The sequence below is a fragment of the Arvicanthis niloticus genome, chromosome 14 (genome assembly GCF_011762505.2).
Source record: "Arvicanthis niloticus isolate mArvNil1 chromosome 14, mArvNil1.pat.X, whole genome shotgun sequence".
Taxonomy (NCBI): Eukaryota; Metazoa; Chordata; class Mammalia; order Rodentia; family Muridae; genus Arvicanthis; species Arvicanthis niloticus.
The window spans coordinates 64137320-64152990 of NC_047671.1; the positions used below are offsets into that span (position 1 = coordinate 64137320).

Below are 15671 nucleotides of genomic sequence, written 5' to 3' on the forward strand. Positions count from 1 at the left end.
CCTGACTATCTTATACTGGTTATTCCTGCTTTCATTTTCCCATGCTTGGCATTCCTTCTCAGTACTGGAAAATTACTGTCTTAAAAAAACAGTGTTCTTCAGATGACATGAGAGAGAAGGGACACTCTTTGGGAAGAGGAAGGCCACCAGTGCGAGGTGAAGGTAAGAATCCAATAGAGGAGAGGTAGGGACATGAATATTAGAAGCAATATTATATATATTCTAATATATAATATATATATATATGTGTGTATAGATTTCATAAGGAAACTAGCTCATCATTTCATAAACCAGTATACACTAGGAATGAGGGGGAGGAGAGGGGGATGTAACCTAACAAAACCAATATGGAAAAGTTTTTAAAAGCCTGATATAACTGTCTCTTTAGAGGTCTGCCAGAGGCTGACATATTCAGAGGCAGATGCTCACAGCTAACCACTGATCTGATTAAGGTTTCCCAATGAAGAAGTTAGAGAGAAGACTGAAGGAGCTGAAAGGGTTTGCAGCCCCACGAGGAAAGCAACAATACCAACCAACCAGAGCTCCCCAGGGTCTAAACCATCAGCCTGGGAGCACATAGGGAGGGACCCATGACTCCAGCTGCATATGTAGGGGAGGGTGGCCTTGTTGGGCATAGGTGGGAGAGGAGATCCTTGGTCCCACGAAGGCTGAACACCAAGTGGGGGGAGCAGAATTCGAGAGTGAGGAGGTGGGAGTTCGGGGAGGTAGGTGGGGGCACATCCTCATAGAAGCAGGAGGAGGTGGGATGGGATAGGAGGTTCCTAGGTGGTGGGGGGAATGGGGTAAGGGGATAAAATCTGAAATGTAAATATAATATCCAATAAAAATACAGGAAAAAAAGGGAAAAAAAAGCAATGGTATTATTAGACTACATTCTACTCAAAAGACCTCAGTTTTCACAGAAGATAGCCCAAGAAAAAGTTAAGACAGTGATTTGATACTTAGAAATATTCCAGAATGCATTCCTGGTGTCTTTATACAGTCATTTCTGCTATGCTTCCTATAATAGAGTCCCACCAGTGAACTCTCAATTTTTGTAATTCTGCATCTCTCTTCTGCTGGTATTTTTCTACCCATTTGACTCCAATTCTGTCTGCATCTGCAGCATAAAGGAAGAATCTTAAGTTTGTCTCTGATACTTCCATTTGCATTTGTGCTTAGAAAAGCACCATGGGCTTTTATCAGTCTCAACTTGTCTATTTCTTCTCATGCTTTGGTGATTTGTAAAAAGTACATGTATCCAAGTAGAGTGTATGTAATCATTCATGACATAGGCATTGATTAAGCACTTACTGTCTATTATGCTAAAGCTTCTAAAATATATCAGATTCGCCATAAAAGATTATGATCTTTTTTGTCAAATAGTGGCAAACTCCCCAATGAAATATGTCTGAAGTCAAATTAATCTTTTTTGGAAAAATGAATACATTAAAGAGCTATGTAAGAATTTTAACAAACTATTAGTTACCATAATGAAATTTATATTAAAAGATGGAAAAATTAGGAGAAAGCTAAACCATTCAGAAAGCTATCAAAATTATGCAGAGTGGTGTAGAAGTATGAAATCAATGTTTCCTAATTCAGTTCACAGATGGACCTATAACATATGAATTCATAAGCACACATATGCTGGTTAAACAATGAACTGAAAAATACACAGTCTCAGGGTTTATTAAGATACAAATTACAGAACTATGAATATTTTATGCCAATAAAAAGAATCACAGAGAAATGTTTTAAAGATAGCAGATAATAATTTTTGTGACATTTAATAAAAATTTATAAAAAGAGTTTTTTCCCTTTTCTTCCCTGACAGAACAGTTTGGAAGTTGATTGATGCTTCATTTACATATCTATATTTGTGTTTCTTTACTTTAGAAGCTTTCTAAAACTATATTTAGGACATCTGTAGTTATAAGAGGAAGATAAAAGGTGATTATTTTTAGACATCATATTATTGATGACAGGCTTGCAGAAAGAAAATGCAAACATAAATTTTAAATGCCTTTTGGAAAGAATCAGAGTAAAAACATTAACATAATTTCTCAGAAACCTTGGCTTTTTTTTTTTTTTATTACCAAATTTCAATATTCCCTCCAGGCAAAGGAGCAGCTACTTCAAAGATTTATTTGATAGTGGAATGTTTGATTTCTCTTTTTTTTTCTTTCCCAATATGAGTTTTCATTCTACCAGAGTGTTCTGTGATTTGAATTTTGAATAGGCTCATTACTAAGAATTTAAAAAATAATAGTTCTATTTTGGCAGACTAAAGAACTTAACCAACAGCAGCCGTCACTAAAAAGATTAAACAAATTATATAGTACATTGCGCTAAGCAGTCCACTCAGACATCAGTCGCCTTGACAACGGACCAGCCACTGCTCTATCTGGTGGGGACTGGGTTGAATGTCACTTACCTGCCTGTCCACTTCTGGGAGCAGAAGCAAGAGATATTGCTGGAAATGCTGAGGGAAGGAAGCAAAGGTGTGCTTGTTTATTAATGCCCTCAGGTTAGTGTTGACGAGAATAGAGCCCGGGGTTTCTATGTCAATGTCCTCAGCTTTGGTCCATTTCAAGTGTCCTGGATGAATAAAGCAAGAGTTATGAGTTTACTACAGAGTGAAGAGACACGTACATGTGAACAGATGTGATCACTGAACATATGTATCCGGTAACGTGTTTATTTCTATCACTTCTAAAATGATTTCTGGAGAAGAAATCAGAAAATAAAACCTTCATTAGTAAGGTTTATGTCTACCTTAGTTATATTTCAATCGATATTTATTTGAGTCAAATTAATACCAGGAAATTTTATTTTTTTTTATTGGTTTTGTTTTTCCAAAACAGCATCTTACACTGCAATGCAGGCATGCCTGAAGCTCACTTAGAATTCAAGCTGGTCTTGATCTTCATGCCTAGGGCTTCTAAGTATGAGGTACAGGTAAGTATAAACTGCAGATTGATCAGAATTTGCAAAAATTTAGAAGCATAAATAATATTTTTGTGTGTTCTCTAAAACTTAACTCCAATAATAGCAACATATTGTTTATTTAACTTTTTATCTTTTTCAGTGCTAGGCATTGAACCCAGGCGGTTTGAAGATGCCCAGCAAATCCTCTCCCACTGAGCCATATCTCTGTTCAGTACTCTTAATTTTAACAAGTAGACAACAGCAATATCAGTTGTGTGTTCCCACCACATTTGGGGCAGTGTAGTAAGCACAGATAGTGTTATAAGATTTGAATCCAAGGTGACTTGGATTGATAATGATAATTTAATAAACAAATGCTGATAAAATTCCAGATGTGAGATCTGAGGAGCAAGTAAACTCTTTCAAATCATTCTGCAATTCAAGGCACTCTGGTGTCCACTGGAATCTGTGTGCAGGCTTCCTAACTGGAAATCACAATGCATGAAACACACTTTAGGTCCTGGCAACTGATAGTTACAACAGAAGGACAATTGTTTGGAACTTGAGTTGTCTATGATTATAGAGTATGTGTTGACTCAAAGGTCAATACGCTGTGGTCTCTAAGCTCCTTGTAATCTAATGCCTGTGCTGCTGAATAAAGTTTTGTACAACACAGCATTCCCGGGGCTTTCCAGATTGTTCTATTTTGTTTTGGTAACACGATACTTAGCAGAAGAGCTGTAGCAGAAATCCAATCCAGCATAAGACTGGTACTACTTATTTACTGGTCCTTTGCAGAAAACAAAGGAACAAGCAGTGGGCTGATCATTGTTTTAAATTGTTTAAGACTAGCGACAAAAATACAAGTAACGTGGGTCAGTTGTGGATCTCAGCATTAATCACAACTACAAAAAGTTCTCTGACAAAGGCTGAGAACAGAATCTATGGGTATAAAGACAACCATTTAGGAGGCAATCTAATATTATGTTAATATAGCAAATAATAGTAGTAGCACCTATGACTTACCCAGCCATGAGTGATTAGCCCAACTGACAATACTACATGTGAATTCTGTCTTGTGGATTAGGTTGAAAAGCTACTGGTAATTGATGGCTGTTGAGAAGAAAGGTTTTGTGTTTGTTTTGTTTTGCTCTGCTTTTTTTTCTTTTAATGGCCGTAATCATTAATAGAAATTCTCATGGATGGCCTTGGACCCATATGTATGTAGGTAATGCTAAGTATAAACAGGTTTAAAAGAAAGCCTACAAATTGAGAAGGCAAAGTGGTGGTAGAAGTGTATGAGGCACATTGAAGGTGGAGGGAGGAATCTGGTGGGATTTGATCAAATGATGACACATATATTGAAATCCTCAAGCAATAAATTTAAAACAAGAAATACAGGGACTCTTAGAAACAGTCAGAATGCCCATCTACAGTGGTTTAAAAATGAGACATGTACTCATTCCTAATTCCATTTGAGTTGAAATCTGTCCAAACATCAAAAATAAAAAGTCTTTGCAGCCATTTTGTCCAAGAAATAATCATGAGGAATGGCAATGGGATAAGCAAAAACTTTGTAATATATAACAGAGAGAGTGTGCGATCTTCCCAGGACCAAGAGAACAGAGAGAGTGTGCCATCTTCCCAGGACCAAGAGAACAGAGAGAGTGTGCCATCTTAGCAGGACCAGGAAAAAACAGAGAGTGTACGATCTTCACAGGACCAGGAGAAAACAAAGACAAACTTGGAATTTCATCATTGCTGAGATTTTTCAAATGTCAACATCTAAGAATATTTAAGTATCCCAAACAGAAATTCTATTCCTAAGAAAATTATGCTGATCAAGCTACAGGTTGTTAATGACCAAGAGATTTTACTAAAGAAGGGAATAAACAACTGTAGCAGCAATGGTAAACTAAAAGTCATGTGATCATATAAGTCATGTACTCTATATAAATGCTAATGGTAGAGAATAATGCCAATGACTAACAAGTTAAAGCAACGCAGAAATAAATTACATGTATGAAACCAAGAAGGTGCATGGGAAGTGAGAGTATGAACAAAAGATGGACACCAAGAAAAACATTAAAAAATTCTATAAATACTTTGAAGACCACAAAGCAAACACATTTTCAAATTAGTGAACAGAAGAGAAACATCACAAAAGCAGGCACTGAAGAAGGAAGAGAAATAAAATTTTGTCCAAGAAAATCACAACCAACATAACCAAAATTTTATGTTAGAGTTAAAACATCCAGATATCTACTCTTTTCAAGAGATAAATTAAAAATCTACCTAGATAAGTTGAAAAATACTAATAACAGATTTAAAATAACAAAAAGAACATCACTGACCAAAAGAATGAAACTGACCATCCAGTCCCTGTGTAAGAAATAATGAACTACGCTTCTGAATACACAGGACAGTCTCAAAACACAAAGCTGAGAGATGTAAGACAATCAATCTTCACAACAGTAGGAGAGGCCTCAAGAGATGTGTCTAAAAACTAAATTATAAACTTAATTTAAAAACACAGAAAGCTTTTATAAAGCAACACCAACACTCATGGAATAAACTGAACACAGGCACCTGCACCAAGCTGTTAGATACAGTCATTGTGCTATTTGTCATTCAAGAAACAGCAAGGAACTACACCACAACTGGCTACTGAGTCTCAATAAATACTGATCTATTATAAACCACATCTCCCCATCCAAAGGAAAAGACTTATCTTAAGCTTCATAGTACCAGGCCATCAACCTTTCAACCCTCCCCACACCTAGTATCGTTGGGACATTCCCAGGGGTTTACAGCACTTCAGAATTCAATGTAAAATAATGCCAGTTTTATAAAAATGCTTCTCCAGTGATTTAATAACTAAATTGCCTATTTTAGAGTGGGAGAGAAAAAAAGTTTGAAAATTCATGAGTTGAGAGCTCAAGTCATGAATTTAAGAAATCAATCACTGAATAAAAACTCAACAGAAGAGTTAATTACATCAAAATTAAGAGTAGAAATCAATGTGGAAGAAAAGAATAATGATATCTACCAATATAAAAAATGATTGATTTTTTTAAATTAAGCTAACCAAATCAGAAATTCCTGTAAAGAAACTACATAAACATAAATAGAAATGACAAAACAGGGACATGTTTCTCAATACATAACATTTAATGGGCAGATAAAATTAAAAGCAGGTTTTAAAAGGAACAATACAGTTTTTTGAATTTTTGACACTCACTAAAGGTAAACTGATTTATTGTATTACATATTTATGTGTAGGAGGGAGTTGGAATGCATGAGGGGACATGTGTGCAGGCATGCACATCAGTGGGCAGCTAGAGGTGACACAGGAAGTCCTTCTCAACTGCTCTCCACCTAATTCTTCTAGGACAGACTCTAAGTGAGCCGAGGTAATCAGCAATTGGCTAGGCTACATGACAACGAGCCCCACAGATCCTTCTGGAAACTGGGATTACATGTGTATGCCCTTCATGGCTAGCTTTTTATATGAGTGTTGGAAACCAAACTCAGGTCCTCAGGCTGGTGCAAGAAGCACTATATCTACTCAATCATATCCCCAAGCCCTAAACTATTTTAAGCTTACACATTTCCTAAGTTAACTTTAAGATAGAAAACAAAATTAAACCTACAAATGTTATCAGTAGGCTTTCTCTCACACACAAACAATTAACAAAATATAAAGAACTTAATAACTAATTTAATGTAGCTGTAGATAATTTTACCTTTGGCCTGAACTCTCTTAATGAAAGGAGAGAAGGAAGAGGAGGAAAAAGAGGAGGAGGAGCCACACCTCCTGTGGCACAGTCATTTATGACTAAACCAAATGAAGATGTGTGTCCAAAATGCCCACCTAAGACAAAGCTATGTTTTATAATTCTGAAGAAAAGACTGAACACATTAACTAAATTTGTTCTTACAGAGAATGTTTAATTCCATTTTAATTATCTTTACACATGTACTCTTAATTGGCTTAAGAACAATCCAATTATATATGATTGTCTTATCTCATTAAAGCCGGCGCTGCACATCTCCCTACAGTGCCCACAGAAGGAAAGTATGAAGTCACTTTAGTGTCTAATTCCCAGAGATTTAGCCTAGAGGGTTGTGGCAGCAGTGACAGGCAGAGAAGACAGGCGAAGCCATGCACTAGGTGGCTCATTCCATGATAAAAGTCATGGCATGTATCCAGCCAATGTCCTGGTTGTCTTCTGTTGTAATGTATTCAGAGTAGATGACCAACACAAAACAAACTCCCTGGCAGTTTCCTTACAGTCTCTTTCATATATATTATATCCTCTGCCTTTGTGTTTTTAGGGGCTTCCTGTGTGAAAGAACATGTGCGTCTTGTGCTTTTTCTTTGGCTCTTTTTCTTCTGTTCATTTGTTTGTTTGTTTGGTCCTAATTCCATTTTTTTGTTTGGTTTTGATTTGTTTATTTTATTGTTATTCTGTAAGTACCTGTTTGTTTAACAGGGAGGGTGTGGATTCCTATGAAAGGGGAGAGAAGAGAAATCTTGGAGGAGTTGGAAAAGGGAAAACCATAATCAAGATATATTGGCTTAAAAAATCTATTTTTAATAAAAGAATGAAAAAAATCTTCTTTCTTATTTATCCTTAAATTAATTATACTTAGTACTTTTAATTAAAATAGAGTCTTTGTATATATAATCTTTGGAAAAATAGATAGTATTAAGCAATGACAAATAATCATCAGGAAACACTGACAATATTTTGAATGAGATATAGAATTATCATCCAATTTCACTTTTATTTCCTGTATGAATTTATTTTTTAAAATATGGAACATTTCCTAAAACCAGCAGAGTTTTTAATTCGTTGTTACAAAAAGATTAAACAAAAAGCATAATGTTGGAATGAATCCCAGACACTGGGCTCAATGAGGACATTATTAAAACTCCCTCAGAGACATCCATGAAAAGCTTGGGCTTGTTTAGAAAACAGTTTTAAACTCCTACTGTGTGACTGGGCAGAAAGGAACAATCAAAAACTGGTTTAGATCAGAGACTCTGAAATTAAGCCACTTACGTTTCAGCTAGGGGGGAAGTTGTGAGAAATTAAGATACACAGAGGAGAGAAAGGTTAAAAAACCAGTGCGGAAGACAGGCCAGCGGAAGCCTGTTCCACAGAATATGATATTGGTAGATGAATATGATTTCATCTCGGGGCACCCAGAGAGAACTGGGTGACAGTAACTGTGAATCCAGGTTCACTGACTCCCACTGCAATGTGATGAGATACATGCTGAAGAAGGTTGTACATATCTCCAAGGACGGTGACTGTTTCTGCTGGTTCACCTGTGACCTCAAAACTCCTCTGAAATTGTTTATTAATTAAAAGAAATGCAAAAGAGTGTACTATGCAGTGACTTGATTTAATGGACATCAAGGCAGTAAGCTGACATGTTACAGTAGTCTCAGAAGACTCACAGGAGAGGCTAGAAGTGAGTGTATCCTTTGCTGAGACGGGAAAGGACATTTGCTAGCCCACCATGAACTATCTCAATCAGCATCAAGGTCCACGACAAAGAAACAGCTCTTGCAGATACTGATAACATTTAGCTCAAAGTACATCAGACTCCTTCTCTAACAGGCTTGATTTAGACATAGAAGAGCAATCAACGAAGCTTTGCTTTGTCTTGACTATAACATCATCAGGAAAACAGGAGTTTGACCATTACTTTTCTTCAGCTGCACTGACTTACACCAGCGTTCCAGATAGATTTAGTCACAGACTGCACAGAAAATATTCAACAGTCTCCACGTAAAACCAAGAACAAAGTCTGCAACAAGAAAGCTGCATCAACAGTAGTGGGTATCCATAATGAGGCCACAACTCTCTTCAGTGCTTAGACTGTGGAAGACTGTCAAAAGCCTATAACTGCTGTTTATTGCTGGCACTGTGATCTAATTGTGTACTCCAAATGTCTCCCAGGGTAGGTGGAAATATGATATGACCCCAGACCTGTAGTCCTTTACTATAGAGTTCTTAGAAAAATGTGCAAGGGTGCAGTATGTATTTGGCTAACCCATTAGATTCCAAGAAAAATGTATACCCATACCTTGTACAGGGCGAGTATCATTCAATTCTTAAAAAAAAATTAAGTAATTGCAACAGAATCAGAGAAAGCACATGGGGGATAATTAGAAGTGACTCTTTATCCAACCGGGGAAATCTCATCATGAGAATGGAAGTTTAGGCTTATGCTATGAAGTCTAATTTTGACTACATTTTGTTTCAGCATTACTAATTTAAATTAGAAGAAACTTATGGTATATATTCTAATTTAGAATGGTTTCAGCACATAAGAACTTGTATAATGCCACCCCTACTGAGAGAAGGTCAAGTAAGTTCAAGCCGGTTCAGAGACTGAAGTGCATCTGAGTCAGGTGAGAAAAAAAGATTAAGAGCAGTGCTCCCAGAGGGCCGGCCCAGGGCCTTCGGGAAGCAGGGAGGCCCGTTCCTCCCCTCTGACCCCCATGGGGATGTCACAGCTTGTGTGTACCTACTCACTACCCACTCACCACCATGCAACAAATAAATAAATATAATTAAAAATTAAAGATATTCTTAAAATCTCAGTGACAGTGGTTTGTCTGAAGATGATTAATCTTGAGATTCTTCTTTTCACATCTCCCCATTTTTCATGTATACTGTTGGCATCTATTAGAAGCTTAGTGGACACTGTTAACTTATTACTGTATGCACTTATATTTGGGTTCATAAAGAATGTTCTTCTTTAAAGACACAGATTCATCCAGACACAAGTCATAGAGAAATTACTTCTTTATCTCGACTGACTGACTTAGCACATGCAGTTGATAAATTCACTCATTCTTTTATTCAATACTATCTCAGCAGCAGCCAACCAGAAGTTATACAAAAGGTACAGAGAGATGACAAAGAAGGGTAGGACAGTCTCTATCCTCAGTTACAGCACTATGACAAGGAGAGTATCAAATATCCTGACTCTTAGGCTCTTAGGGAATAGTTTTAAAAATCATTATCTGGACTGGGAAAATACTCGGCAGGTAAGGATGTTTGCCAACATCCCTAGAGGCCTAAGTCAAGCCCCAGGAACCACATGCTGGAAGAGAGCCAATTACCAGAAGTTGCCCTCTGGCCTCCACATGTACATCATGGCCCTGTGCGCCTACCCACCACCACCCAAGAAATAAATAAATAAAAGAGAAAAATCTTAAACATATTTTTAAAAACTGGATGAGATGGTTGGTCTACAGATGGTTAGGCTGAAGGTTTCCTCCTCCGAATCTGCCGTTTCTCACTTAACCATTGACATATATTAAAAGGTTGGTGAGCACGGCCAACCTCATTTGCATAAAATAAGCCACTGTTTCGCTGCTTGCTACTTTAGTCAGCCACAGTTGTTTCTCAGTCACCACAAACTGTTGAAGTTTTACAGGTTTCTACTTTAGCAGACTTATTTTAAATCCCACGACTTTTTGTTTGTTTGTTTGTTTGTTTGCTTGTTTGACAGAAGGCTGGCCAAGAGTCTTTAGAACTGCTAGCTCTCCTTCCACATGTAACCAGAGTACCTGAACTTTAACACTTAGTCAGACTCTGAACATTATACACAGTGAGTTTGTTCCCCACTGACAGTGACAGTCATTGGATACAGGGTAGACAATCTGCCATTCACTTTCTGTCTGAGATGAATAGTTCAAATTAGACACACACATGCCTCAGGCTGGATATTGGCTGTGATATTTATGAAGATCCTTCTTGACCTTCTGGGCCACAGACTGATTTTTTAACTGTAAAATGGAAATCATTTTATCCTATAAAACTAAAGAATTAAGTGACACAAATTATGTCAAAATTTAGCCAGATAAGTCCAAGTAAAAGGCCACGCGAGGCTATTTGAAGTCCAGGATAGCTTTCAGTGCAGTCCAACGTGAAATCATAAAGTTAAAATATTATGAATATTTTTTTTTGTTTCTTGAATATGAAGTTCTCAAGTTTAGGCCCTGTAGAGGACAATGTCCTGCTTTTGCATTCAAAGGTTGTCACACCTGGCCATCCAGCCCATTAACCGTGAACTATGACTCTCTGCATGCCTCCTAAAATACAGCAGCGTTATTTCTGTTGTTTTGTCCTTGCATGCCAGAAAACCACCTACGACACTACTCCAGCCTAAGTTTGAACACGCGAGTTGGCCGGTGGTGTGCAGGATTGCCTACAGAAACCTCCTGTTACCCTATCTCTCAGTTGACCCTCAGAATAGAACAGCAACAATAAAACAATAAACACCAAAGCAATTCTGATTCTCTCTACATTAGTGTAGGCTTCAAGGTGTCAACTATAACACACAAGAGCCAGATAAAAAAGATCCAGGCGTAAACTTATGCTACCACAACATGACCAAAGCCAGGTATGCCAAGAAAGAGCATTCTGGGCTTTGTGCCTACACCCTGTTTTTGTATATCATTTACTTACTGAAGTTGTAGTGGATTATGAAGTAATTAATTAATTAATTTTGAGACAATGTCTTACTATGAACTATGTAGCTCAGGCTAGCCTCAAACTCGCAAAGATCTGCCTGCCCCTGCTTCATTATTACTGGAATCAAAGTCCTTCACCTTCCCCACCCAGCTTTACTTTGTTTTGGGAGATGGTCTTGCCATGTAGCTAGCCATGGATGGCTAGGTTTTCATTTAGAGTTGAATTCCTGGCAAAGCTCCAGACTTGGACTCCCGAGTGCTAGGATTACAGAGGTGTGTCACCCTTCCTGGCTAGCACACACTTTTTAATGAAATGTCATTGATCTTTAAATCCTACTTTGGTTGGTCATAAGAATGAATGAATAACGTGTGTGTAGATGTGATACAGATGTCGTTGTGAACATGTGATTCTCATTTGAGGAGGAACTTAAAGCACTCACACAGGACAAACTATTTGTGTGTATGCATGCACAGTGATTATCCAGCACACAGAAAGGCATGGGGGTTAAAGAGAACAACTGTAAAAGACTTAGAAATGATGAAAAATAGATAACCATGCAATATTAAAAAGTTAAATTAAAATTGCTACTCCTTCCCCATACATATTTTACTAAGAATCCGCCAGTCCTATTCCAATGCTTTTCAGTGAAAGTATGTCTTAGGATTTAGCAAAATTCCTAGCATACAGCAGGCAATACATAAAAGTACCAAAACGCAACCAATCATCTACATAAATGATGGCTGACTTTAACAAAAAAGAAAAAAAAAAATCTGCAAATAGAGTCCTACATTGCCAAAGAGGTGGCAGGGACAGTCAAAGTTCAGGCCACTAATTTTATGGTTTCTACTAATTACTGTATCAAATATGGGTGATAGGAATTACACACTATCATATGCACACACTCACATGCATACACATGTGTGCACACACACTCTCACAGTCACACACATACACACACACACATTCATGCCTGTACACACAATCATGCATGTACATACACATGCAAACACTCATACACACTCACTCATGCACACACACTTGCACATACAAACACACACTCATGCATGCACACACACACATTATGTGGTTATGTGTATACATGCATGCATATGGAGGCCAAGGGCAGATATACAATATCTTTTCGATTCTTCCTCACTTTATCTTTTGGGAATAAGGCCTCTCATCAAACACACTAGTCACTAACTGGCTAGATTAGATGACCAGCAAGTTTGTGATCTGCCTGTCTCTATCCTTACCACCCCCCACACGCCTTAGTGCTATGGTTACAGACATGCAAGTCCACGACCAGTTCTCATGTAGCAACTGGAGATTTAAACTCGGATCCTTATCCTTTTGTGGTGGGCACTTGATCCACTGAGAAACTTGTGCACTCCATCCATCGCTCAGAAATTCCTGTGCTCTGGGTTATGACCTCATTATCTCTACTCACAGGTGAACTCAGTGGGTCCAGGTCCCTCACCAAGGTGTGCTTGGGTGAGTGAGCTACAGTAGTCATCCCAGGAAATACTCCTGGGTGTCTTAATTCTCATCCTTCAGCACCCTACCTGTAAGTGCTCACTAAAGCAAAAGCAAGTATTCAGAATAAAGTCCACTATTAATAGCAAGACCTTTGAACAGTGTTGCCCAAACCTTTCAGAGATTGTATACTGTCTCCATTTTATAGACAGGTACTAGTGAATATTTCAAGCATCTCAAACAAAAAGAAAAAAAATTAAGGCAGGGCAACCCAATGCAGCACACCCCATGACAATACATTATCCAATTCAACACAACCTTCCTAAGAGCCTTATCCCTTCCCCCTCATCTAGAATATTCCAGTAAAAATGAGGCCACAAGACAATACTGCACACCAGACAGCATTCTAACTAGACAGGTAATTACTGGAGTAGACATTTCATGTGAGTTTTGCTCATTTCCTCTGCTGTATTGAGTATTATCACATTCCATCATTAAGCTTGAGACTCAACTACAACAAGGGTTCCCAATTCAGAATTTTTTTTTGCTTAGATAAATGAAAGATATTTTCAGTTTCCTTGTTTAAATGCTAAAAAGAAAAAAGTTCTGTTTTTAAAAGACACTCATTTCTAAAATGTTAACTGGTACTCACCTAAACCAGACTTTTTTAAGCGTTTTAAGTGCTGACTTGTTTGTTTTCCAGTGGGAGATTTTTGCCCGTGTTTCATTTCTTTATCTGAACCGTCTGCTTCCCCATTTTTAGACTCGGATCCTAAAAAAGGAAATAGTTATTATGCCATTATCTTTCTCTCCCTGCCCTTGACAAGAAACATCTAAAATTGTTTTAAGAACCACAGATATAATCTCCTTTCTCTTTTCCTGAGTTAATATACTACCATACCCACAATCTGATTCCCTTATTGGATATAAGGAGAAAAGGCCAATAAATCAATCAGCTTAGAGAGAAAGCAAGAGCAGATGGCCTAATAGCTGAGTTTGACATGCAGTCACTAGTTCAATAGCTTTGAAATAAAAGAGTCGGGCGTTTTGTAAAAATATATAAATAAGCTTCAACACTACAATGCCATTTAGACATTTAGAGACGATATCAGAGGAGAGAGAGAGAGAGAGAGAGAGAGAGAGAGAGAGAGAGAGAGAAGAGAAGAGAAGAGAAGAGAAGAGAAGAGAAGAGAAGAGAAGAGAAGAGAAGAGAAGAGAAGAGAAGAGAAGAGAGGGAAGGGACCAGACCTTAATCAATATCTTTATGCTGAAGCAGGAACAGAAAATGCAAACATGAATCCACAATGAATTCAACAGTTCACAGATGACACAGTGACAGGAGGTAATTTAGAAGAGCAGGCCAGCGTTACATGGAGGTGAGAGAAATATTGCAAGAACACAAAAACTCATAAAGGATTCTGAGCTTTGCAGCAAGCGCTGAAAAGCAAATTCACGCGCAGAGAAAAACTGCTTTCGATGGTGTTACGCACCAGCATGTGGTCCAGAACACAAGTTCAACATTCAAGGGAAAGCTAAAGCAAGGACAACAAACCCATCAGCATCAGCATTAGCATTAGCATCAGCATCAGCATCAGCATCAGCATCAGCATCCACTGCCTCACACATCCTGACATTAGCAAATTAAGTCATTTCATGATGAACGGGGTGGTGCCTTAAACACAGCAACTGAGAAATACTCAGTTTTTAAATCAATGAAAGAAGCAAAGACAGGTACACATATATAATACATATACATGTTATAAATATATGTACATATGTATAAAATTGAACCTCATGTGAGAGTATCTTCTCAATGTCAAAAGATTTAAAAAAAAAAAAAAAAAAGAAAAGAAAAAGCAAACCATCGAGCCATCTCAGTCGGTGAGGAAGTCTTCTCCAGGGAGACACTGGCCAAGCATACGATATTTTAGCTCTTTACCTGAGGGCGAGTCCGACTGCTCATCAGACACCTTTAATGGTGTCAAAACAACACGAGGGACAGTCTTGTTCACCATCATTGAGACTCCATTTCTTCTTTTCTGCTGCTGCCTCAAAGCCTATAAAACACGATAATAAAATATAACATAAAAACGTATGCACAATGATTTCTGGTGATTGAATTCCATGATCCACTTCCTCATGGCTACCTTCAATTCCAGAGAGCCCCTGATCTGTCAGGATTCTTGGTAATCACCTTTGTCCATTTTCCCTCAAAAGCATAAAATTGAGCTTTGGCAGGGGGGTTTAAACCTGAGAGCATTTTTTGGGCTAATTCTGATAACAAAACACCACAGAATGGTTTATTCTACCTTTGCAGAATGGCTTGAAAGCCGGTGGAACTTGATACTACGGCTCCCAAGTAAAATAAATGTAAAATAAATGTTTCGAAACCAAGATAAAAATATATGTGTCTGCAATTCTCTCGCAGGTGCTTCGTCTCCAGTGCGCTGCTCAGTCAATCAGTTAACACCGGGTGTCATCAGTATGTAAGGCATGTAAGAACTACTGTATTGATGCATTCACTCAGCCGTGGGGAGCGCTGCACAAAATCACCGAACATGGCAGGAATCATTTATTTCTGTGAAGGGAATCAGTCCTAATCTTGGAAAGCTTGCAGCCCTTGGCTTCTGTCTGCTTGACTTTGGCATTAACCTTCAGAACACGAACATGACGGGGTTTGGGCAAATCCAAGGAAAAATAGATAGAAGAATAAATCTCTTCAAATGGGAATGCTTTGTGTTTCATAAATGAATCTGCCAT

At 37.9% G+C, this 15671-nt stretch overlaps 1 protein-coding gene across 1 annotated transcript in view; it reads right to left on the minus strand.

The window, feature by feature from the left end:
- Window positions 1–15671, minus strand: part of Asxl3 (ASXL transcriptional regulator 3) — a 111702-nt gene that overhangs the window by 69166 nt on the left and 26865 nt on the right. The window contains exons 4-6 of the mRNA XM_034518438.2: window positions 14851–14968; window positions 13564–13683; window positions 2438–2601 (exon numbers count right to left, since the gene is read on the minus strand). Coding sequence (XP_034374329.1) covers window positions 2438–2601; window positions 13564–13683; window positions 14851–14968 — 402 coding nt within the window. The remainder of the gene's footprint in view (window positions 1–2437; window positions 2602–13563; window positions 13684–14850; window positions 14969–15671) is intronic.